This window comes from Sebastes fasciatus, chromosome 6 (genome assembly GCF_043250625.1).
Source record: "Sebastes fasciatus isolate fSebFas1 chromosome 6, fSebFas1.pri, whole genome shotgun sequence".
Lineage (NCBI taxonomy): Eukaryota > Metazoa > Chordata > Actinopteri > Perciformes > Sebastidae > Sebastes > Sebastes fasciatus.
This window is the reverse complement of record NC_133800.1, coordinates 26,370,051-26,394,558: the sequence shown is the minus strand read 5'-3', so window position 1 is coordinate 26,394,558 and position 24,508 is coordinate 26,370,051. Positions and strand designations below refer to the sequence as shown.

At 39.5% G+C, this 24,508-nt stretch overlaps 1 protein-coding gene across 2 annotated transcripts in view; it reads left to right on the top strand.

Annotated features, from left to right (window-relative positions):
• LOC141769588 (phospholipid-transporting ATPase ID-like) overlaps positions 1–24,154 on the top strand; it is a 50,578-nt gene extending 26,424 nt beyond the window's left edge. For both annotated transcript variants that reach the window (XM_074638817.1, XM_074638818.1), the window contains exons 4-28: positions 244–357; positions 1,984–2,082; positions 6,354–6,415; positions 8,828–8,900; positions 9,884–9,954; positions 10,209–10,291; positions 11,209–11,367; positions 11,550–11,638; positions 12,125–12,318; positions 12,400–12,608; positions 12,954–12,997; positions 13,292–13,457; positions 13,640–13,828; positions 14,299–14,414; positions 14,944–15,108; positions 15,209–15,320; positions 15,783–15,888; positions 15,975–16,107; positions 16,335–16,518; positions 16,882–17,105; positions 17,759–17,842; positions 18,693–18,938; positions 19,031–19,169; positions 19,947–20,077; positions 20,252–24,154. In XM_074638817.1, coding sequence (XP_074494918.1) covers positions 244–357; positions 1,984–2,082; positions 6,354–6,415; positions 8,828–8,900; positions 9,884–9,954; positions 10,209–10,291; positions 11,209–11,367; positions 11,550–11,638; positions 12,125–12,318; positions 12,400–12,608; positions 12,954–12,997; positions 13,292–13,457; positions 13,640–13,828; positions 14,299–14,414; positions 14,944–15,108; positions 15,209–15,320; positions 15,783–15,888; positions 15,975–16,107; positions 16,335–16,518; positions 16,882–17,105; positions 17,759–17,842; positions 18,693–18,938; positions 19,031–19,169; positions 19,947–20,077; positions 20,252–20,581 — 3,522 coding nt within the window. In that variant the 3' untranslated portion in view covers positions 20,582–24,154. The remainder of the gene's footprint in view (positions 1–243; positions 358–1,983; positions 2,083–6,353; positions 6,416–8,827; positions 8,901–9,883; positions 9,955–10,208; positions 10,292–11,208; positions 11,368–11,549; positions 11,639–12,124; positions 12,319–12,399; positions 12,609–12,953; positions 12,998–13,291; positions 13,458–13,639; positions 13,829–14,298; positions 14,415–14,943; positions 15,109–15,208; positions 15,321–15,782; positions 15,889–15,974; positions 16,108–16,334; positions 16,519–16,881; positions 17,106–17,758; positions 17,843–18,692; positions 18,939–19,030; positions 19,170–19,946; positions 20,078–20,251) is intronic.
• Positions 24,155–24,508: the final 354 nt, after the last annotated feature.

The following is a 24,508-nucleotide window of genomic DNA, read 5'->3' as shown; positions in this document are numbered from 1 at the left end:
GTTCACTTCCTGTCCCTAAATTACATGTGTACGGAAGCCTCACAGGACTAAACTCAAAGTCACAGTGGTAAACATACAGGAAGGAATCACCATATATAGTCATAATATTCTCTTACATTTAACTGAAATATATTTCTGACTGAACTTCAGCAAATAATATTATCAACACAATAAACATAAGCTTGGCACTAGTAAATGGCGCTTACATTCATTGAGTATATTCTCTCTTTACACCTCTTCCAGACGAACGCCATCAAGACCTCCAAGTACAACCCCTTCACCTTCCTACCTCTTAACCTGTTTGAGCAGTTCCAGAGGATCGCTAATGCCTACTTCATGTTTCTGCTGGTGCTCCAGGTGAGAGAAGCAAACGCATACATACATGCAGGAAACATACAGGCTGCCATCCAGCTGTCAAGCAAATTTTATGCAAAATGTGATGAAATGTCTCAAATAATAAAATGCACATTTTACAGTTTTACCATGCCCCAAGCTTCAATTCAGATCTTTTACTTCAGTAAAAGTAGCAATACTACATTGTAAAAATACTCTGTTACCAGTAAAGTCCTGCATTCAAAACTGTACTTGAGTAAAATAAAGTATTATCACCGAAATATACTTAAAGTACCAAAATTCATTATGCAGAATGTAAGACAAAAAAGCATTATCGTCCACACAGATCATCTTTAGATCATAGGGAAATGAAACTATTATATTACTATATAAAACTGTCGAAGGCCGCTGACAGTCTGCGTTGTGAGAATCACCGTCACACACATACAGTACAACACAACCCAATCTGCAGCGAGCAACTGCTGTTCACACTGAAGCTGTGTGTGTTAACCAAACAGGAAATGCATGAATCAAGCGCAGTGAGATTAAGGAAGTGTAATATCCAGTACAGGAAATTGCCTCATCGTTTGCAAAACATTCATGTTGCACCAGAGAGGTCATGGAGGAGGAGGAGGAATTCAACAGCAGCTTTAAATGAATAATATTCAATAGTTTCATATATTTTCAGTATGCATCAGAATCTATCTGGTCTTTATTGCACATTTAATAAAACAACAGGAAACAACTTTAAAATGTTCTTGGATCAGCTCCTCCTTGTCACAAAACTTGATGTTCAACCAAATTTCATTTAAATCTGGAAACAAGTTTTTGAGCAACAAACGGAGACAGACAAACCAGAATGGGACCGAACAATTCCTCCTTGGTATACATAATGAGCACATATTATTATTAAAGTTGTCTGCAAAATTTGCACGTTTATATTTAATTTTTTTTTTTAAATATATATATATTGTTTTATTTGCACTTTTTTTTCATACTTTGTACTGCAAATGCTGTACAACAATTCCCCACGGGATAAATAAAGATAAAGTATCTTATCTTAAAATCAAGAAAAACTATATTATTTTGCAGTATAAACTTGTCTTATAGATTTATTTATGTTTATAGATCCAATTAAATGCACATACACACGGGTTGGACAATAATATTGATTAAAAAGCTTGTAGAGTCAAAAAATGTTGCAACTTTCCTTGTAGACACAGGAATGCTTTTGCAATGCAGCGTTGTTAAACTTGTTTTGTCGTCTTCCTCTTATTTAGTTCCTTTAATCTCTAAATTGTGGTTATTTTGGTAATGACATCAGTTTTACCTTCATTAACACAACGCACGCACTCTTCTCTCCTTAACACCCACAAACATCTTTCTTTTTGTTGCTTCTCTCTACCACAAATATTTCCTTTTAGAGCAGTTTAAAATAAATGTAATCTTGTATAATCATTTGTGCATCCTGTTGATTGTTTGTCTACTTGAGTCTTAATGTCACATCATTTCTGTTGTCATATGCATGTTTTCTTTGTCCTCATTTTCTCTTTTGGTTGAAGTATCTTTACTTTTCTTTAAAAGTCTCTTTTCATTAAACTAAAGTGAATTAAAGACAGTTTTCTGTATGTGTGTGTGTGTGTTCTTCAGGTGATTCCTCAGATCTCATCTCTGTCCTGGTTCACCACGGTCGTACCTCTGGTCCTTGTGCTGACAGTCACCGCTGCCAAGGATGCCACTGACGATATCGTAAGTGTTTTGAGTAGCATCTCACTTTTAACAATTTTTACCACTTTGACTTTTGAGGTACTAGTACAGTAGTCTGCTCCTGAATCTTGGCCGGCATCAAAATACACATACTGATCAGAAGAATCGTGCAATACGTATAATGTACCAGATTTTTTTTCAGTTCCCAGTTGATTTAAAGCATGTAGAACCAGATTTCACTGCAGACTTTACAACCCCTAAGAAGCTGTGTAGAGACTGTCACCTGAAAAATGACAGCGTTGGTAGTTTGGTTGGTGTAAAACAGTGTTTTACACATTTAAAGGGACTGTTTGTAACTTCTTACACGTATAAATCTATCTGGGTCGGTGTCCCACACGTGCTCGTGTGTGGCTACGCTGTTCAGACAAGACTCCAACACAAACTACACGGAAGCACCAAAACTGCAAAGTTATATCTAGTGAAGCCCGTCTTGCAAAACAGTGTTGGCCGCGGTCGGAGGACGCGGGGGAGACAGTAGCTTTGGTCTCCAGGGCCGGAGACTCTGCTGTACTCTGCTCCTCTGCTCCTCTGTCTGCTTGCCTTTACTAACACACCGCGCTCGTTCTCGCTATTTCGCTCCACTCTCACGTTTATGCGCGCACACGACACACTGTAGAAGAGTTAGTAGCTCTGAGAATATCTAGTAAATGTACAGTGAACGTTTGTGCAGAAATAAATGCTGCAGCTCCTCCAGACCAACAGAGGTTTCCCGTGTCTTGTGAAGTGACGGGGCTCCGCAGCGACAACCGTTATCATCCCCGACCAAAACTCCGGTGTCTCCCCTGTTCCCTCCGGCCGCGGTCAGGAGGCTGATGCAGGAAAAGCCAACACTAGGATCAGCATTGATTCATGGAGAGACCTTTGTCTGGTCAGCTAACATTACTGCCAAGCAGGTGAAATATAGAGTGATATTGTGGTTTTAGCTGACGTGTGTCGCCTCACTGTTTTGAGCGATGCTCGTTCATGTCTATGTAGGGCGAACACAAGCGCGAGCCCGACGCTGACTTTCGTTGACTTAACGGCCACAGGTGTCGCTGTTAACAAGCATTTCTGATTCTTACAAACAGTCCCTTTAATATAGAAACTGAGTAACATGCCTCTAAGTAGGGAAAAAAGAACACCGTCTCAGTTTGGGAACCTCTGACTTAAAACGAGATATGTTTAAGTTTTCCCAACAAGTAACCTCTTCAGGTGGTGTGAACAAAGACTGTCTTTTTTCAGTGGCAACGGTGGAAGTAGCGTGATGCTGTTAGACTGTCCCAAAATGTGTCAGGGTGGATTGTTGTGCCTACAAAGCTTGAGACTTTGAGACCAAAGACTCCTAAGACTCCGACCAAAGACTGGTCTCACCTAAACTAAAATATATCAGTCCAACGCTTTTACAAAACGACACAGTACTGCATGTTATTTCATGTTATCTCATGTAGCTGATAATCATCGTTTACTCTCTGATTGTGGGATAAACAGTTCCACTAACATCAGCAGTCTCATGTACAAAACACTTCACACTCTTCCTAACTCGTGTGATCTAGCTCAACGTCAAATTAACTGTTTCTCTGTTTGATTAAGTTTTAATATAAGCATATTTTAAACTGAGTCGAGCTCAGGTTGGCATTTTATTTCCCTTATTCCAAGAAGTATTTTGGCAAATACAAACCTAACATTTTCAAAACAACACACTACATTCAGTTTTTTAGTCAAGGGATTACTTTTCTGTAAAAATATTCCTCAACAGACTGTTTCATTAGTCAGATTTGTGAAATCTTGTGATGCAGTTCTCCTTTGGTGATAAAAAATGATGCCATATGGGAGTTGACTGATTAAGTAATAACAAAAGTTCCCCTCCCCATATCACAGCTGACCTCTACTGATAGTTCATCAGGAAGTAGACTCTTTTAGTTAATGGCTGACAAACTGTTTTCTTTTTCTCTTCTCACTTTACGGGAACCAAAACGGAAGGAAACTTACCTCTAAAACAATTAAAGGAAAATGACTTTTCGTTTCACCCGCCATGGTCAACCAAACAAACGTGTATGTACAGTATGTGTGCAAAAGCGTGTGTGTGGCATCCAATAACCTAATGCCAAACCAGCATGAGGAAATTAGTGTTGTCATGGGTTAAACATTAGCTGCAGGAGGAGAACAAGAGTCCTTTTGTTTGGCAGCAGTGGCGAGCCGGAACGGTCTTCCTCGCCGCCGGTACCCATCTGTTCCTTTAGTGATGTCACTGCGTTCAGGTTTGAGTTGATATTAGCAGGTACACAGCAACTCCAGACTGACCATGTATGGCAAGGTGGATGACCTTGCAAAACAAATGCTGAAACACTGCCAGTGTTGGGAAAGCTGCTGTGAAAGGACGTTTTTTTTAAGAGCTTCCGCCTACTGAACTGCAGTTTTTGTATTTCTTATATTGTAGTGATTGCTTAGTTTTATTTCCATGGATAAACAGTAGTTTCTACATTTCATTTGGATTAAGCCTCATTTTCCAATGGCTCCCAAATTGTGGTACGGTACCCCTACTAAGATAACTTTGAGGAGGAGACAGTTGGGCACTAATACAGCCACGTCAGGATATATTTATGAAAAGTTGTGTAAGCAAAACTGCCAGCTGCCACTCTGTTTCCTACCGGCCCCAGTAGCTTTCTGTGCAGCCTCTCCCGGTCCCGGTGTTACACCAAAATCTGTGACCACCGAAATCGGAGACCGCAGAGAGCAAGCAACACATGAGGTCACCATTTCTGACGGCTGTCGTCAGATAATGTGACCCCACTGTACTTATCTTTTGCTTTTATTTTAGAGTTTTGTGAATATATCTTTAAAGTAAAAAATATTAAAATACATTATGTTTTTTTAACAATTTAGTTTCATGTGTTTTCTGTCACATATTTGGCTCATTTATTACACAGGTATTTATTTATTTTAAGTACACATTTTATGACAATAGCCGTCAGAAATGGTGACCTGGTGTTGCTGGCTTTCTGCGGTCACAGATTTCGGTGTAACACCAGCCCCACGCGACGACCTCTCATGACCTTTTTCCTGTAAACGCGTGTGTTGGGTTGCCAACGTCCACTAGTAAAATTATAGAACGGCTGCAGATGGGTAATGGTGGGTTGTTTTGTTTAGTAATAGTGACTCGTTTAAGTAAGAATATAACTAAAAATTAATTCTGCATCTGATTTTTGGGTGTGCCAGCTGCCTCTTTGGGTGGCACAGACACACACTGGCACACCCGTGGCTGCATCATAGCCTCTAATTTTTGTTTTTTTTCCCCTTGCAAATGACTCTGATTTTACCTTTTCAGATTATTTTTTTTAAAGCAAGGGGGAAAAATGGATTTAGTAGTAGGTTTTGTTTTGTTTTAAGGGGTAAAAAGTTGGGAACCTAATTGTTGGTGTCATAAATTAGGATGGTGACCAAATTGTAATTGGTTGTTCCTTTACCTGAGGCCTTTCAGTCAACTAGATTTCATAGAGATCATTTAAAAAATAATGTAAAAGTTGAAAACAGAAACTCCTTGACCTACCAGGAAGTAAATCACAAAACCCCCCAAAAACCCCTCTGGGTTTGGCACAGGAAGAACAAGTTAATTTTCTTTTAAAATTTAGCTTCCTTTGATAGTATATTTAACGTATGTCATTCCTTCATTTTCACTCCGACTGCTGTTTGACAGAGCAAGAAATCTGGACTTAAACCCTTTGGCTTCTGGACAGAAAGAAGTACGAGAGTTTCTGTTCTGTGCAAAGCTTGACTGACTCTTTGTAATATCTGACCTGTGCAATTTTAATGATTTAAAATAGTAAATTAAGTAGTAACTAACTAGATGAAGCAGTAAATTTGTCCGTTAGGGTAGTGTTAAAAATTGCTTCAGAAAACAGTTGACAGTTGTGTAGGTCATTATAAAAGGGAAACCGCCTGACTGTCTCTGTACAAATACTGATCAGAAACTAAAGAGCGAGACAGAATGAGACAAAGGAGACCCATAAGTGCTAATTAGAGGTTTGAGAAAAGGTCAAAGGCCTAACTGCCTATCTCTAACGGGAGGTTCCCGTTTGATACTGTAACTCCAACAACATATCACCTCCCACACATTGAGACCTCAGTATCTCTATGACAAATTATAACGCAATATGTTAATTACTGACTAATAATTCCCTTTCATGGGAATTGTCGTCAGAACTAATGAGTCATTCAGTGATACCATTTAGTTTCTTTATGACTCAGTGCTGTTTCATTGTGTTTCTTCTTCCCAGAATCGCCACAGGAGCGACAATCAAGTCAACAACAGAAAAGTTCAAGTCCTTATTGACAGAAAGTAAGTTTGTTCATGTGCATATATCCAAATTTTCAGGTAGCTACATCCTGGTTTTTGTGTCGCACCATCAGGGTCCTTTTACTTTTCTGTACAGGTTGGTGTTCCTCAGGGAACCATCTTGGGTGCCCTTTAGCTTTATTAAAGTTATAGTGTTTGCTTGTTTCAGCTCATATCTGAATCAGAATCAGATATGGGAAATTGTGACGTTACAGTTGCTCTTATATAAACATTAAGAAATGTAAGAAAATAGAAATAAAGGAGTAACATGTAAATTACATACATACATTATGCTACAATATATAACACAATATATGTAGAGAAATATAAGTAAATAAGAAATGAGAATATAAGAAATATGTACAAATATGTGCATTAAAGACATGCAATATATAACATATAAAATAAAGCCCATCAGATCCCACGTACAAATCAAGAATACCTTACATATTTGAAATAGCAGACTTCAGGTCAAACAGGACACAAAACAAGCGCTCCCCACCGTCCTGCAGCTGCTTCCTGTCGGCCAGTTTAGGTTATGCAGCACGCGAGGAATACGAAGATGGGTCAAAATACAGGAATACACACTAAAAATATAAAGGGAAGGTCAAAAATATCTAGTGGGCTTGTCCTGTAAACAAAAGAACTGAAAGTCATACAAAGGTGAAAGTGAGCTTTAAATATGCATTTAAGACAATAGGGTCCAAATTTCCTAACACAACCGCACCCCCTTGAGAAATTATTGACTAGGCATAAAAAAAAAAACATTTTAGATTTTACTTAATTTATTAAAGATGTAAGTTTATCTTCCTATAAGGTTTACTGGCTGATGCAAAGCCAGATATATAATTCTGTTGGCAAAAAGCTGTAATAAATACTTTTAAATTTAATTTAAATGTATTTTATGTTTTGTTTGTTAGGTTTTATCGTAAGCTAAAACCAAATTTAGAGTTACTGAATTAAAAAAAAAATCAGAATCACCCCTTAAAACTCCACCATGTGTCTATTTGTAAAATGTAAACTCGTCCTCAGATTGTTAAAATCCCCAAATATCCAGAAACAATGCCGAACACATGACCTCAGTGTCCTCAATGATATCAATCAATGATTTGCTTCTGTGCAAACATAATACAACAAGGACAATACATATGATCAACATGTTGTGATTAACATTATTGATGAGCTTAGACCTTTGTGGGTATACAGTAAGATCCCAACATTAACTGTATATTTAGATGTGTTTGGTGCACTGGATACAGATATTTGCACGTATGTGGCGTCTGTTTTTCCTCCTGGGTTTGCTCTGGTTGGCTGTTGGGCAGCGGCTCTGTGCCAACTGGTCAGTGTTCAGGGCTCCACAGGAAGCAGCTGCTGGATGGTAGGAAGAGTCAGTTCTCTTCCTGTTGACTTGATGTCTGCTAATACGAGAGGAGTGCTCGATGTGGCGTGTGTTGGAGTACAAACATTGTTTTCTACAGATTCGGTTGTCATGTTCATTAGTAGAGTTTTTTTTTTCATTTAAAAGTTATTGTTTTCTCAATAACAAAAACTGTAAAGTGGATAAAATTCATGCTTTTACCATTTTATGAAGCAGATTTTATTTCCAGCAAAGACTGAATGTGAGTTTTATTATCAAACATGCATATTTGCATCAATATTGATTGAGAGGCCAGATGGACGGTAAAAAGTAATTGTTTTCTCATGTTTGATGATTGTATTAAATATTCTTTCAATTACTCTATTAATCAGTTATTTTACAAGTGTTGGAAACGAATGACAAATAATCATCACAAGCACTATAGTGATTATGAAGTTAATTATTTGGCATTCAAAAAACATTTTACAATGTGGTGAAAAGAGCACAAAAATAATTAACTTAATGAAATAACTTGAGCAAAAATCTACTGAAACCTAATTTAAAATGTACTGAGGAATGTCAAATCCATTGTAGGCTACTTGTTATCTTCAGGGTAAAGGTTAATTTGTCAAAAAGTATAAAAGTTTATAAAATTGTGCATTTAATCTTAAAGTGTATGAGGCTTTAAAGAAAAACGATAAACATGTTATAATACTTTAATACTAATTACTCCAAATTAAAGTCAACAATGTCTTCTGCTCAAATTTGAATCGTCAGCCTGGACTGAGAGATGAAATAGAAACCCTGAAAAGCATCAAATATTTGTGTTCCAGCCAAGTTTTAAAACCTATTATTGGCAGACAGATAATACAGGAAGCTGGCAGGAACATGCAGTGAGGGAACGGGAACTAATATGAGAATGACCTTGGTGTTCAGTGTTTATTTATGGACAGTTTATTTCCCGACTCTCTTGAAAGAAAAGAGAAAAGAAAAACATTAGTTTTCTCTGAACTCACAGAGTCCAAACATCCACTTAACAGCCTGTTTCCTGTTCTCAGACTGCAGAGCGAGAAATGGATGGACGTCCAGGTGGGAGACATCATCAAGCTGGAAAACAACCAGTTTGTCACGGTGAGTAAATTGGTGAAATATATATATATATATATAAACTTCTTCTCCTAACAGATTTCACCTGCGCTTATTTCCTTTATATTTTGCATTTTGTTGCGCAGTTGTACTCTGTTTGTCATCTTGATTTATTGTTTTATTTCTGTGAGTTAACATTTTTTTTTAAAACCTTTATCTTTGGAGCTCTTTTTTATACCATGAACATTTTTTAGAATTTTTAAAAGACCATTGAAGATTGAAATGTTGCATCACTACATTTTTTGGGTGTTTGCAATATTCAGTGTTTGGACAACCTCTCTTTTTATGCCTCCGCGCCAGAAGGCATAAAAAGTCTGTCTGTTCATTCATCCCATTCTTGTGAGCGTGATATCTCCGGAACGCCTGGAGGGAATTTCTTCAAATTTGGCACAAATGTCCACTCGGATCCAAGGATGACCTGATTCGATTTTGGTTGACAAAGGTCAAAGGTGAAGGTCACTGTGTCCTCACAAAACACATTATGCTAATTATGACAATTTTACACAATTGTCTAACAAGATAAAATGATGAAGTGAAAACATTTTGGACAGACATGGATGTAAACTTCAACTTGACAGGTTGGCGGAGGCATACAACCGCGAGGAGGTCATTCTAGTTTTCCTTTGCAAAAGAAAGAAAACCCACAAAGCTGTCAGCAAAAACAAAGTTTTCAACTAGTGTTAAGTTACAATGACTTCCTTCTTTGATAGAAACTTTATTAGAAAAGGGATATTGTATTATTATTGCTGGAAATCACTCTATTTGTCTCTGTTATTGATCACAGATTTACAATAACGCATGCAGGCAACTGTAGTCTAAATATGTTGGACACTGCTCCATATACAGCTCCAATAGTATGATGAATAATAAAACTGATGTTCAGAGTTGTATTCATATTTGTTTTGTTTATCAGAAAGACAAACTAGCAACGTATTTCACTGATGAATCCCTCTGTGCTGTAATTTCAGGCCGACCTCTTGTTGCTCTCCAGCAGTGAACCGCTCAACCTGGTGTACATCGAGACAGCAGAACTGGATGGGTTAGTCTAGTATTTGTGTAACGCCATGATGTGAGCTTGTTTAACGTACAATTAACGCACCAACAGGTATTCACACTATTATTCGTTGTCTGTCATTTTGTCCTCCTCTTCCTCCTTTTTGTCATCATCTGTTTCTGCTTTTCTTCAACCTCTTCCTCCGTGCCACTTTCTCTTCCTTCTTCTCTTTGTGTCTACCATATCATCCTCCCTCCTCTTTCTTCTCTTTATTGTCCTCCTCTCTTCCTCTTCCTCAGAGAGACTAACCTGAAGGTGAGACAGGCGCTGCCCGTGACAGGAGACCTGGGAGAGGATAGCGAAAAACTGGCAGACTTCAACGGTAAGACTACTAGAGGACAACCAACTGTTGGTTTCTCAAATTGCAAGCGTGCACAGTATATAAACACACAAAGTGTCCAGGTTTCTGATCATCTGTGTGCAGTTGTGTCCTGATTTCTCACCATCTCAGTTACTGTGTTCCGTGATTTGACTTTCACAAGCCAACATTTAGTCTGTTTTAATTGAACTCTAGTGCGGTTCGTTTGGGCAGTTGTGAATGCAGTTCTGCAGGCTGCCTGTGCGGGCATTTGTTGAGATGGACACAGGTAAACGAGGTTAACATGAGTGGGAGAGGACGGACCTGGTGTTCTGCAGAAGTCTGATGTATGCTTGACATCTGGGCCAAAGAGAACATACAGAATATGTTAAAGTTTAAATAAAGTCACTGGAGATGAACTGGAGGAGAAGGGATTCATGTGCACAGTAGATCAGTGCCGAGTCAAAGCGAAAACACGTTGACAGCAATATATCAAAGTCTGTGATTCCCTGCATAGAAGTGGCAGCTCTGGAGATGAAAAAGATAAATTCGCTCTTTCGTACACGCCCCTCAGCAAATCTTTTTTTGCATTTGGTCCACTTTAATTTGTACACTGTGAAACCGAACCGGACTAAATAGAAGCCAAAAGTATAAATTTCACTCTGATTCGGACTAGCCAAACGGACCATGGCTTGTGAAAGTGTGCTAAGAAGGTCTTTCGTAAACTCCTAGTGGTACTATAACCATCTCCTAATCTGACCCAGGAACACGTTAATGAACGGGTTGTGACACAGAGGGCATATATTTTCACTAAAATGTCTATATTTTCTACAAACAAAACCTTCTGTTCTAATCAGAATAAATGCAAACATGTAATAGTCACACATATTGTATGCATTCATGCTTTAATAATTAATTTGTCTCTCTCGCTCTCCCTCAAGGCGAGGTACGCTGTGAACCCCCCAACAACCGCCTCGACCGCTTCACAGGAACGCTAACCTACACCAGTCAGAAATACTCGTTGGACAACGAGAAGATCCTGCTGCGAGGCTGCACCCTGAGGAACACCGAGTGGTGCTTCGGACTAGTGCTGTTTGGAGGTGAGGAAGGTCTTGTCATCAATAGGGAACTAGTGGAATCTTGTTACCATGTTAGGAGAGAGATATGAAGAACAAAACTTAAGTGTCTGATTTGACATAAAGAAACACGAAGATGGTTTTAAATAGAGGAAGAGGTGAGATCATTTGACATTTAACTTGTTTCTGTTCCTCTTTATTTGCAGGTCCAGAGACAAAGCTGATGCAGAACTGTGGGAAGAGCACCTTCAAGAGGACCAGCATAGACCGACTGATGAATGTCTTAGTCCTTTGTGTGAGTCCTCTAATTATTCGCCTGTTTATCTGATCTCAGGACGGCCAACACTTAATTATTTCGTAATTTGAGGTGTTGATAATTTAGCAGTCCATTTTCAGTACATCAGTTGATTGGGTTTGAAATCGGTGCTTACGGATAAATCAAGTTATTACATGAAAGGAACTTGTGACAAGATATCTTTAAAATTGCAGTTCTTCTTCTGCGATACTGACGATGTGTTTAAAGTTTACGGCAGCAGCGATAGACCTTTTTTACAGCAGACATTTTGACGTGTGTAATAACATTAATGATGGCTGCATTCCACTTATGCCTAGTTCACACTACACAACATTAATTATTAGCACGAACCTTTTGTTTAATTTGGTTTGGTTAGTTTTTTGTTTTCCAGATATTTCTACTTCTACAGTATAAAGTATTAGCTCACCTTTTTGACCCTTAGACCATCCTTTGACCTCTGAATTCTGTCCAAAACTTTCCATGCAGATTTTTGGTTTCCTGGCCTTCATGTGCACCATCCTGGCGATAGGAAACTACCTCTGGGAGATGAACGAAGGCTCACAGTTCATGGTCTTCCTGCCCAGACAAGATGGCAACGATGCTGCCTTCTCCGCCTTCCTCACATTCTGGTCCTACGTCATCATCCTCAACACCGTGGTGCCCATCTCTCTCTATGTCAGGTAACAAAATAAACAGAGCAACATAACATAACAAGATTATATCTGCTTCTTCTCAATTCCCGTACATACATCTTTCGGCAGTGTGGAGTTCATTCGGCTGGGGAACAGCTTCTACATCGACTGGGACAGGAAGATGTACTACTCACGGAAAGACACCCCCGCCGAGGCTCGCACCACCACGCTGAACGAGGAGCTCGGCCAGATCAAGTACGTCTTCAGTGACAAAACGGGGACGCTCACCCAGAATATCATGACCTTCAACAAGTGCACCATCAACGGAAAATCTTATGGTAAGATTCAAGACATTAATCCGTAGCTCTGAAGCTGTTCTCTGTAGTTAGGTTGGTTTCCGGTTCTGTGAATCTCAGTACGTCTGAAGAGACTAGGAGTTTCTTGCAAGATACAAATAGAGAGAATGGGCATCTTGGGGTTTCTTACCCCAAAAAATAGCATGAAAAATGGCTAAACTAGAAATAATGCATGCATGCTTTTTGTTGTATCCTAACGACAAAAAGCAGTGAGTCATTAATTTCTCATCGTGTGTTTCTTGTGAGCTGCTTCTGTATTCATCATGTAACTGGTTCATTTGTGTTTTGTAACTCACGAGTTTCATCTATTCTTTCTCTTCTTCTCAGGGGATGTGTTTGACTACCAAGGTCAAAGGCTAGAAATTACTCAGGTGAGTTGTAAATTCTGCAAATCCTTATACCTAAATGGCAAATTAGGTCATTTGTTAGAGTGTTTACAACAGTGTTACTTTATCATCTAAGAACCAGTGGGTTTAATCAACACTACAGTTACTTAACCAAAAAACGGGCTTGTGGGGGGGCTTGTCGAAAAATAACTGAGTGGTTGCCAATTATCTTGTCACGAGAGTTACATCCTGTAGACTAGGCTTGATTTCACTGGATTAAACCAGATCTAAAGATGCATCCTCCATCTACCTACCCTACCTCCCCCTCTCTCTCAACAGCATACAGACAAGGTGGACTTCTCCTTCAACCCGCTGGCTGACCCCCGCTTCATGTTCCACGACCACGCCCTGGTGGAGGCGGTGAAGCTGGAGAACCCAGAGGTCCAGGACTTCTTCAGGCTGCTGGCCCTCTGCCACACCGTCATGGCCGAGGAGAAGAAAGAAGGTGAGGAGGGTTTAAGTGTGTCTGTGTGAGCAAGTGAAACACAGCCTCTGTTCTTTTATAGATTAGTGCAAATATTGTTTTGAAAAAAAAGAAGAAAGTGATCAGAAATGACCAGCTTTACATAAACCTGAAAGCAATTCCTCTTCCTCCACTGATAAAAATGTACCTTTTTGCTCCTTCAGGTGAGCTTTTCTACCAGGCCCAGTCTCCAGATGAGGGAGCGCTGGTAACGGCAGCCAGAAACTTTGGATTTGTCTTCCGCTCACGTACACCAGACAGCGTTTCCATCATGGAAATGGGAAAGCAGCGCAGCTATGAACTCCTGGCCATCCTGGATTTCAACAACGTCCGCAAGAGGATGTCCGTCATAGGTATATAATCATCTGAAAACAGATTGTTGGGAATAAAGGTTCCTATTTAGTATGATTTCTAATATAGACTGCTGTCACTAAAGAATTTAACTGTATTTTTGAGTCATAATTGAGGTCACCGCCTTTTTTCTTGTCTTGAAATCGAAACACATATTTGTTCTTTATGAAGGACGGAACCTGCCGAAATAAAAATAAATAAATAAATGACTCGATAAATTACTATATGCCATTAAATTGACCAAAAATAATATTAAAAATAAATGTAGGCCTTAATTAATTGATAAAATTAGACATAAATTTATATTTCTGTTTTAATTAATTAATTAATTAATTAATATTTGTATTATGTCCCCTATCTACTCTTCTATTAAATTATCCTTTTGTTTATTTATTTATTTATATTATTATTTTTATTATTATTTATTTATTTAAATTTGTTTTTACATTTATGTGTATATTTCTGTGCACAGTTCGGAGTCCAGAGGGGAAGCTGTCTCTCTACTGTAAAGGTGCAGACACAATCATTTACGAGAGGCTGCATCAGTCCTGCAGCAAACTGATGGACGTCACTACAGAGCACCTTAATGTCAGTAATATTTCTCATTTCATTTCTTCTATGATGTGATTCTCATACTTTATCTGAATCCTTCTTATGCTTCTCATGCCTTTTTGCTGGATGTTTGTCTCTGTTTGCCTGTGTGTTGGTTCTTTTGTCATCATGTGTCAAGTGTGTTTGTGTGTGTTTATAGAGACAAAGTTCAATTCAAGATCACATGCATGTGCTCCATCCAGCTGCAAACATAAATTTGGATGAAGTCCACAGAGGACAAAAACCTCTTGCTGTCCTGGAAGCATAAATAATTGAATCTGCCTTTCCTCTCCCTTTATTTCTTTTTCTTTCTTGTTCAGTTTATGTTGTAGAAAAGATAAACAACCGATTATCTCCTGCTTGTCTGGAGTTTATTGGGTCAGCTGAGTTTGACTTCTGTTTATAACCTCCAGTGCCATGAACTTGTGTGTGTGCTGGTCCTTCCAGGATGTGTGTGTTGTATGTATACGTGTGAACCTACATGTGCACTGTTCATCCATATAAGTGTGTGCATGCTGATCTGCAGGAGTTTGCAGGGGAGGGCCTGCGGACTCTGGCGCTGGCCTATAAGGATCTGGATGAGGAGTATTTCAACCAGTGGAAGCAGCGCCACTATGAGGCCAGCATCGCGCTGGACGACCGAGAGGACAAACTGGACGAGCTGTACGAGGAGATAGAGAAGGACCTGCTGGTAGGAAAATGAACTCATGCTTCAGTAAAGCTTAATGTACTGTGACTGGATTTTTATTCATTTGCATGTTGATTATGTATCTGAATGTGTGTGTATCCAGCTGCTTGGAGCATCAGCCGTCGAAGACAAGTTACAAGACGGAGTACCTCAGACTATCGAGCAGCTGTCCAAAGCTGACATCAAAATCTGGGTTTTGACTGGTGACAAGCAAGGTACACAACCTCCAATATGATGAGCACATTTAATTTATAACATGTTGTATAAATGTTTTGGATTGAGGAGACAAGCCTGAGAAAGTTTTGTTGTGCACAGTAATATGTCATCTTTAGCAATCAATAATCAGAAGGTTTTGTATTTATATGAATGATTATATGGGTTTGAATTATGAGACCTTATGATCTTGTACTGACCACATTTTTTAATACCAAAGTTTTTGATACCAAATCACAGCATGGCTTTTTCTATGGTGTTCCTCAAGGTCTTGGTGTCTTAATGTGGTATTTTGGAGGGATTATTGATCATTTTTATCAATTCTCGAGTGGTAAAAAATGTTTACCAAAATGCAGCACCAAATCTGTGTAACAAATGTAATATTTATATGACATTTATTTTTGTTCTGCACTTCATAACTGTGTTTATCATCTGCTTACTGATGTTTATTATTTGTGTTGCAGAAACTGCAGAAAACATCGGGTACTCGTGCAACTTACTGCGGGAGGAAATGAACGAGGTCTTCGTCGTCTCGGGCAACTCACCTGAGGATGTCAGAGAGGAACTGAGGTCAGAGGACGTCTAGACTCAACATGAGGAACTAAACTGATTTATGAAATGTTTCCATGCATCCATTTTATTTTTTTTATTTTCAGAAATGCACTGTCCTCCATGAAACCAGCGGAGGATTCAGTGTTTCTGACAGAAAGGATTCTGAAAGGAGTGAAAGGGATCGCAGACGAGGTGGCAAATGGAGAGTACGGCCTGGTCATCAACGGACACAGCCTGGTACGCCATGAGAAGTTTCCTAATTACAACACATGCTGTAACTGTCCTCTGTGACTTGTCTTGCTTATTACTTAAAGGGATCATCAGGTGTGCAAAAGTAACCCAACCTTTGTCAAATCAACCTTATGAAGGCGTCGTTTGTGCCTGCATTTTCATTTGTTTTGTTATCATCTCTTGTATAATTCCTGCCTTTCACCACTTCCCTATTTCCCTCCATGTTCCCTCAGGCGTACGCCCTGGATTGCAGCATGGAGCTGGAGTTCCTGAGGGCGGCGTGTATGTGTAAAGCAGTGATCTGCTGCAGGGTCACTCCTCTGCAGAAGGCGCAGGTGGTCGAGCTGGTCAAGAAGTACAAGCAGGCGGTCACTCTGGCTATAGGAGATGGAGCCAACGACGTCAGCATGATCAAAGGTATCAGCGGGGCAACAGAGCAGCTTTATGAGTGGAAGTTAAAGATGTTTTTTGTCTTACGGAAGAAATCTGCATAGGAGGATTAAGAGATAAAACACAGCAAGTGTTTATAACAAAGAAAACACACAAAAAATAAGAGCAAGAAAAGGCAGAGCGCTCAGAAAAAAGCTGTTCGCGTGAGGCCGCATACAATACTACTACTAAAGTTGTAGGATATAATCTGTGGTCGCCTGAAACCAGAAAAAAGGCGACTGAAATATTCTTCAAAAATAGCAAATATATACGCTTCTTTTTATTGTTGCTGTTTTTGGGATGCAGAGAAATTCAGACACTCTTTTCTTCTTCTTCTCGTTGTCCTCCCAGCGGCTCATATAGGTGTGGGCATCTCAGGTCAGGAGGGCATGCAGGCGGTGCTGTCCAGCGACTACTCCTTCGCCCAGTTCCGCTTCCTGGAGCGCCTCCTGCTGGTGCACGGCCGCTGGTCCTACCTGCGTATGTGCAAGTTCCTGCGCTACTTCTTCTACAAGAACTTCACCTTCACCTTCGTCCACTTCTGGTTCGCCTTCTTCTGCGGCTTCTCTGCGCTGGTGAGAGAGTGAAGGAAGATGGAGGAGGTTGGATGAGGAGGAGAAGGAAGGACTGTGAATGAGGGTTAGAAGAAAGAACAATGCACCAGATTTAAGAATCAGCTTCACAAACTGTTTTTGGAAAGTCTAAAGGGATAGTATGTAAGGAAATATAGAACAAAACATTTACAAATAGAGGTGTATTGTTTTTGAATTTCACATAATAAAAAATAGACAAAGTCTTAGTTGTAAAGTCTTTTTTTTATATACAAACATCATAAAAAAAGATTTCAAGTCAAGAAGCCAGACTTATACAGTAACTGTATATAAAGTAATTAAAAATATCTCCACCTTGAGCAGCTACAACAGTAAAATGTTGTTGACACATTGATGCATCTGTATTAACAATCCAATAATGTTATATATAATAATATATCAGTACTGCAGAACAAGTACTTTTACTTTTGATACTTAAAGTACATTTTGCTGATCATATTCCTGATATAATTACTACTTAAGAAGGATGTTAAATGCTGGACTTTTTCTTGTAGGGGAGTATTTTTATATTGTGGTACTGGTACTTTTACTTAAGTAAAAGGATCTGAGTACTTCTTCCACCACTGGTATTTAAGAATTAAGATGTCATTAAAGGATTTTCTGCTTTTGCTTTTCAGACGGTGTACGATGAATGGTTCATAACACTCTACAATCTGGTGTACACAGCACTACCTGTACTGGGAATGAGTCTGTTCGATCAGGTAAATATTTGATGTGTGTATGCAAAATAAACTTTGTATGAACACCTTTTATACAAAGCTGACAGAGCAGAAAACACAAATACACAGGATTCAAACGATCTATAGCGCATGGTCTAAAGTGCACGGTCCCAATGCATTTACGGCGTGTCCAACTCCACTTTTGCTAGTTAAACGGCGCATAATCTGGGCACAAAGTAAGGCGCAACCTGCAAAGGGGTGTCAATCAGAGTGTCATCTCCCATTCCCTATAAAAGCCAAGTGTGCCTGCACCTGGCGCATTCAGCAAATTAGAGAAGTGAGCGGTTTTCTGCAGTGAAAACTTTGTTTTTGAAAGGCTAAACGGCAGCAAATATGGACTGAAGCAGAATATTTCGTCTGATTAAAACATGGGAATTTTGTACATGATTACATCTTTTCTCAATATATTTGGACTTTTGGACTTTACACACTCTGGAGATATTGGAAATGTTTAGATCACATGAGCTGGAAACAAGGAAAGTGTTTGACGCTCAAAATTTCCGCTGCGAAACCGCCTATGTAGGAGCATCTTACTATCTGAATAATGTGCCCTTTAAATAGTAGGAAAATACTTTGCCAGACTTTAGACCAGGTTTTTGTTGGTCAATGGTGCAATCTTTTTTGCTGCCTAAAGATAGCAATGCGACAACAATGTGCCTGACACGGCCATGGACACACAGATTGGCGCACGTACATTTTCTACTTACACAACGTGGGCGCTCGGCGTGAAAATGAACAACTGAGTCAGTCTGAAACTAGCAATGACCGTTTGCGCTGCGCTGTGCGCCGCTTTGTGCAGGGCTTGATATCTTTGTCTCTGCCTACTCGTCAGGATGTGAACGCTGTGTGGAGTTTCCAGCATCCTCAACTCTATGTTCCCGGTCAACTCAACCTGTACTTCAGCAAGAAGGCCTTCTTCAAGTGTGCCCTCCACAGCATCTACAGCTCCATGGTGCTCTTCTTCATCCCCTACGCAGCCATGCACGACACCGTGAGGGACGACGGGATGGACGTCGCCGACTACCAGTCCTTCGCCCTCACCACCCAGACATGTCTGCTGTTTGCCGTCACCATCCAGGTACCAGAAACATTAATCCTCTCTTTTGTATTTGTCCGACTAAAGAATAAAAAGAATTACACATATTTTTTGTTTTCTCTCCGTGTCTATAGTTGGGGTTGGAGATGTCTTACTGGACAGCAGTGAACACTTTCTTCGTGTTGGGCAGTCTGGGCATGTACTTTGCTGTCACGTTCACCATGTACAGTAACGGATTGTTTCTCACGTTGCCGTCAGCCTTCCCTTTCATAGGTGAGTTGTAACCTCATAAACTCGCCAAACAATTGACTTCTTGTGTACGTTTCCACATTTCTGTTGGTTAGCGAGTTGGTCTGCTCCTAAGGAAAGCTTTGCTCATTCTTTTATACGAGGCTCTTCCAGAGTAAAGGTGACAGCATAATTCAAATGGGTTGAATTATACTTCCAAATGCAGTGTCTAAATGGAGTTAGGTGTGTTTGCACAGGCAAAATATCTGGTTTACAACAAAACTAAATACCAAAACTGTCCCAGACCGCTGCTGTGTGCACCAAACCTTTTTTGGGATAGTCTCATTCTGCCCCTTGAATCGGTAGAGCTTTATTGGTACCAACCAAAATGTCTCTGTGCCACAGAATTCTTGAATTTAGACTGTATTTTATTCACACTCTTGACACGTGTGTCGAGACAAATTTGAACACTGGTGCTTTCGAAAAGTTTTGTTTATTTTGTAAAATAAAAAAAGGGAATTTTGTTGAAAAACATTAATTATCGCCATGTCAGGTATCAAAAAATGTATCCTTTTGGTGTTGACATCAAAATGTAGGTGTTATTTTGGCAATTTTATCTAAAAAAAAATCAAACCGTATCCAACCCAAGTGATCTTTTTTCTTTTTGTTTGCAATCTTGTACATGAATTTGTTTTTATTTCCCCTTTTTGGTGCTTGTACGTATATGGAGTGATGACGGTTAAAGTATTAAAGTCAAGAGAAGATCCCGACAAGTGTACAAATACAAACCTTGTATATGTGTGTGTGTGTTGTTTTGTCCAGGAGCAGCTCGAAACTCTCTGAACCAGCCTAACATTTGGCTGACGATCCTTCTCACCTCCATCCTTTGTGTCCTTCCTGTGGTTACCTACCGCTTCCTGTTTATTCAGCTCTGCCCCACCATCAATGACAAGGTAAAGATGGAACTACTCTACACTTACATCTTGGGGGATGGGGGTTATATGTGTTCAGACTTCTGGCTTCTTGTAGACCCAGTATTTTACCAAATGAATCACAGAAAGGGCTAGCACATCTTTGGATAAGTGTGCCTCTATCCAACATTTTAACTGTCTGCCCAAACTTTTCAGGTGATGTTCAAGGTGAGACAGGCCAAAGCAAAACTTCCCACTCCGCCTCGACGCACCCGCATGCGCCGCACCAGCTCCCGCCGTTCAGGCTACGCCTTCTCGCACGCGCAGGGCTACGGGGACCTGGTGACATCTGGCCGGTTCCTGCGGCGTCCTGCTGTGTCGCGATCTTCAGGTTTAGCCAACACGGGTCGCACCAACATGGGTTTTAGTCCCATTGGACGATCGGCTGGGTACAGCCCAACAGGACGCCCCCAGAACACCAAGGTCCCGGATGTGGAGGTGACGTCGCTGCAGATGTACAGGACTATCAGAGATCCTGCCCTCTGACAGACTGCTGGTTAACGTCAAGATGGATGATCTGGGAGAAGGAATAATCCCGACTGGACAGCTGTATGCTGCAGGCAGTCGGAGGTGTTTTAAAGCTCCCATTTATACATTTGTTACCATGAAGAACTTGCTCGGGCTTTCCAGAGAGCTTCATGTCAAAGATGTTTCATGATCCAATCAAAGGGAACTACAGCAAAATGTGTCGCCACTTCTGATGGGTCACTTTCCTAAGATCGTGAGTGTTCATGTAAAACATGCCTCATGCAGAGCCAACAGATGAAATCTTACACTAGAAACAGTAACGGGGTGATTCACTTTCAGGAACAACCACAGAAGGTAAACATTTTGGCTTCACCAGAAGGACAAAGTGTCATCATGTTTACAGACTACCCAGATTTCCTTAACGCTGGGAGTCCAGATGCACAGCAGGGCTTTATAGAGAGGATACAACCAGCAAAGCCATTTTGCATAGGAATATTTTCTAATATTTTGTACCTTTAAGTGTCTTTTTAAAGCATTTTATTATCCTATCTTGAAAGCTGTAGCACTTTGGCAGCGTCACATATTGGTGGGATATAACTGAATGTTTGAAAGATCATGAATGTGTTGCTCCCAACAAGCCTTCATCTTCTCGGTGGCTCGAAATGTCGCTAAAAAAAAATGTTTCTGCAGGAGGATTCAGGATTCACCATTTTTTGGACATTTTTTCTCCTTACAGTATGTTTTGTTTCATCACTTTCTGCTTCCTGAAAGAATTTCATGCAACTTAAAGGTGCTACTGATCACATTCAGACACTAGATGTCGCACTCTCCCTCCCCCGTTCCATTGCATTCCCTTCACAACAAGTGGTTGCCAGTTTGTTGCACAACCTGCATATTTTATGGTTAAGTGGACCAAGTGACTCAGACAGATAGTCATGTCAAGTGATGAATCTTTCGTGGTAGATTAATGAAGTCATTTTGCAATAGATTTAGGTTACTTTGTTAAGTGATGTTTCAAGATTCATGTAACATTATCGATGGTAATCTGAGGATATTGATATCTAGTTTTAGGTAACGTTTAGCTTGTCATCTAAACAGTGGTGTAGTGCAGGGTATAAATTATTTCTCAGTTGTCCGCCCTCTTCTTAATCCCCATTTAATGTGCATCTTCGTTATACATTGTGTGAGGGAACTATAACGCTAGGTAACTGGACGCAATTGTCACTAATTCTAAGATGCTAACGTGGCTCCTCAGGGATTGAAGCTGTTATTTTTCTAATTTTGACAATCAACCCGGTGACAACACATCAGTTAAGGTTGTAAGGATTATGGCTGTTGGTTTTGTTTAAATATGCCAAATTGTAATTTTATGGGTTATTGTTGTTCGGCCGATTAAGCTAAGACCACTAATATGTGCTAACGTCAGTTTTCACTTGTTGCCACGGTTAATATTCACATATTCTGCGGCCTGATGGAGACACCAGTGTCAAACTCCATTTATCCATTATTCCCACACTAACTGGCAACTTGATCCCTTACGATCCAGAGATACCACGTGATACCAATGTTGTTATTTATTGGCTCACAATAAGCCTTGTTAGAAGTGCGAAAGAAAAACGCACATTTTCACCTCATCAAACAGCAAGAGGACTAGACCGACTATACAGGCTTCAAAACGTTGTCCGAGCGGTTTCCTGTAGGAAAATCAACCACATCTATAGCTACCTGTTTTTATTATGCAGTACACACACTGCAAAGTTGACTGGATGATCCTTTAATCCATTCCTGGGTTCTTTTTAGTGCACTGCTTAGACAATTCCCGTGAACTTTTTAATCATGCAGCATGAATCATAATGCTTTTATACCCCATTTTAAAATCAGTTTATCAGATAGTGCATTGCATCATGTTGTAGTAATAAATTCAAAATCATCTATTTGCTTTAGCAACGAGCCCGCTGCTGTATGTCTGACAATCCACTTATTAGTTAGTTAACCGTATTTCTCCTCGTAAGAAAGCAGTGTATCTTAGCTGTTATATGGCTTGTTTTCGACACTTTCCTCTCTTCAGCTCACTGAAAATACTTTGAGACACAGAAGCTGTTAAAAAGAAAAGAAAATTCTTATATTATACAACGCAGAAACAACAATGACGAGAATGTTTGATTAAAGATAAGAATGTTAAGAAATAAGTTTAATGCAACCCGGTCAAGTTTTTGTGTTACGTAAACATATTTGAGGTGTTATTTTTAAATGTCATATTTGCAGTATTATATGGTAAGTGAAGGTTTAAAGAATACTCCAAATAGAATTGGTTTTATAATTATGCACTAATAATATTTGATAGCTGCCCATATTTTCCATGTCTCGTGGTATCCATGGATATGCAATTACTGGTTTTATCTACTGTTGAATTCAAAACATTAACTTGTTGAAGCAACTGTTTGTATCTGAACATCTGTTGCCACCATGTGATTTCGTCGGCTGTTGCCCAGAATTGAATGTACTATCCCACTAAAACTGGTGGTGGTGAACCAAATATTTTTTTTAAGGCTCTCTGTGTGTCGTAGTTTACTCTAAAGTTACTGTAAAGTAAAATGGTTAAATCAGGAGGGACGAGTGAATAATTAAAAGATAATTGTTTATTATAACAAATGATGTGTAAAAATAAAGTCTTGACAGAAAGTCTTTGGTGATATTGATAACACGATTGACAGCCCCAAACTATGACAGCAGGAAATTATGAGTGAATGACAGGATATAATATGAGAAATAAACTACAGGCCTCAGCATGTGATAGAATAGTTGTCCTGGCTGAACTTATAGAACGTATATACCTGGTTAAATAAAGGTAAATAAAGCTTCATTTCACCGGTCAGTGTGGTGAAGCTGGTTTGCACCACTGACAACTCAGTTATAATTTACTGTAAAGTGTTCTTTATGGAAATTATGTCAAAGTTTGAATATGCAGAAGAAACATTTACTGCATGTTTGTAAAACTGTTGCTGTAATATTTGGATCTCCACCCAAGTGTTCATTCTGTTTTACATCAAGTTCAAAATAAGTTTTGTTGTATGTTTTCAGTGTTCTGAGGATTTTTCTGGTAGCTACTCGTGTCAGATGTTTCTGATTTCATCGTACTGGGGCCCGTTTCACAAAAGCAATCTGCGAGCGCTGCTTACACACAGATCACAGATGGTGACAGCGTCACATTTTGTCCAAATCGCAGGTTGCATTTAGCAGATTTGGTGAAATGAGCCCCTAAATCACACTCAGCAGAGCCTTGTCTGCAGAATCAATTCATTCAGAGTGGCCTCTACACAATCCACTAATGTCTGTTTGCAGTATTTCTGTGATACTTTCCAAAATAAATTGTAGCCATGATGAAAACTTTAGATATTTATGAATATATTACTGTCATTATATCTCCAGCCCTGAAGACTGAAACTGCAACGAGGGATTTTTGATAACTATTTCTCAGACAGTCAAAAATATCTATTTTAATCTCCGCTCTTCCTGTTAACCATTTTGTATCATTTTGTACTTAAAAAAAAAAACTGCAATAAAAGGATCTAAAAGATCAATGATGTCTTATCGGTGCAGTTGTACTTTTTTCCATTAAGAACAAGGTGTTTAATTTTCCAATTCTTTATGAATGCATCTGGAGTTTTCTCTGTTATTGTCCAGGGCTAAATGCAATCATTCTTAAAACGATGTTCATTGTAGTCTCTCACTGAGGCCTTTTTAACAATTGTGATTGATTGAGGTCCAGGTGCATATTTATGTTTCAATAATGCTTTAAAAGTGTGGCATATTTTGCACCTCCACACTTTTTCACCATAAATGCTCAGTTGGACTGATATCTGGTTATAATCTTAATGAGCGTGCCAACAAGCCAGAGCTTTTATGCTATTATGCTTATTTTCAGGTGCATACTTGTATCTTGGG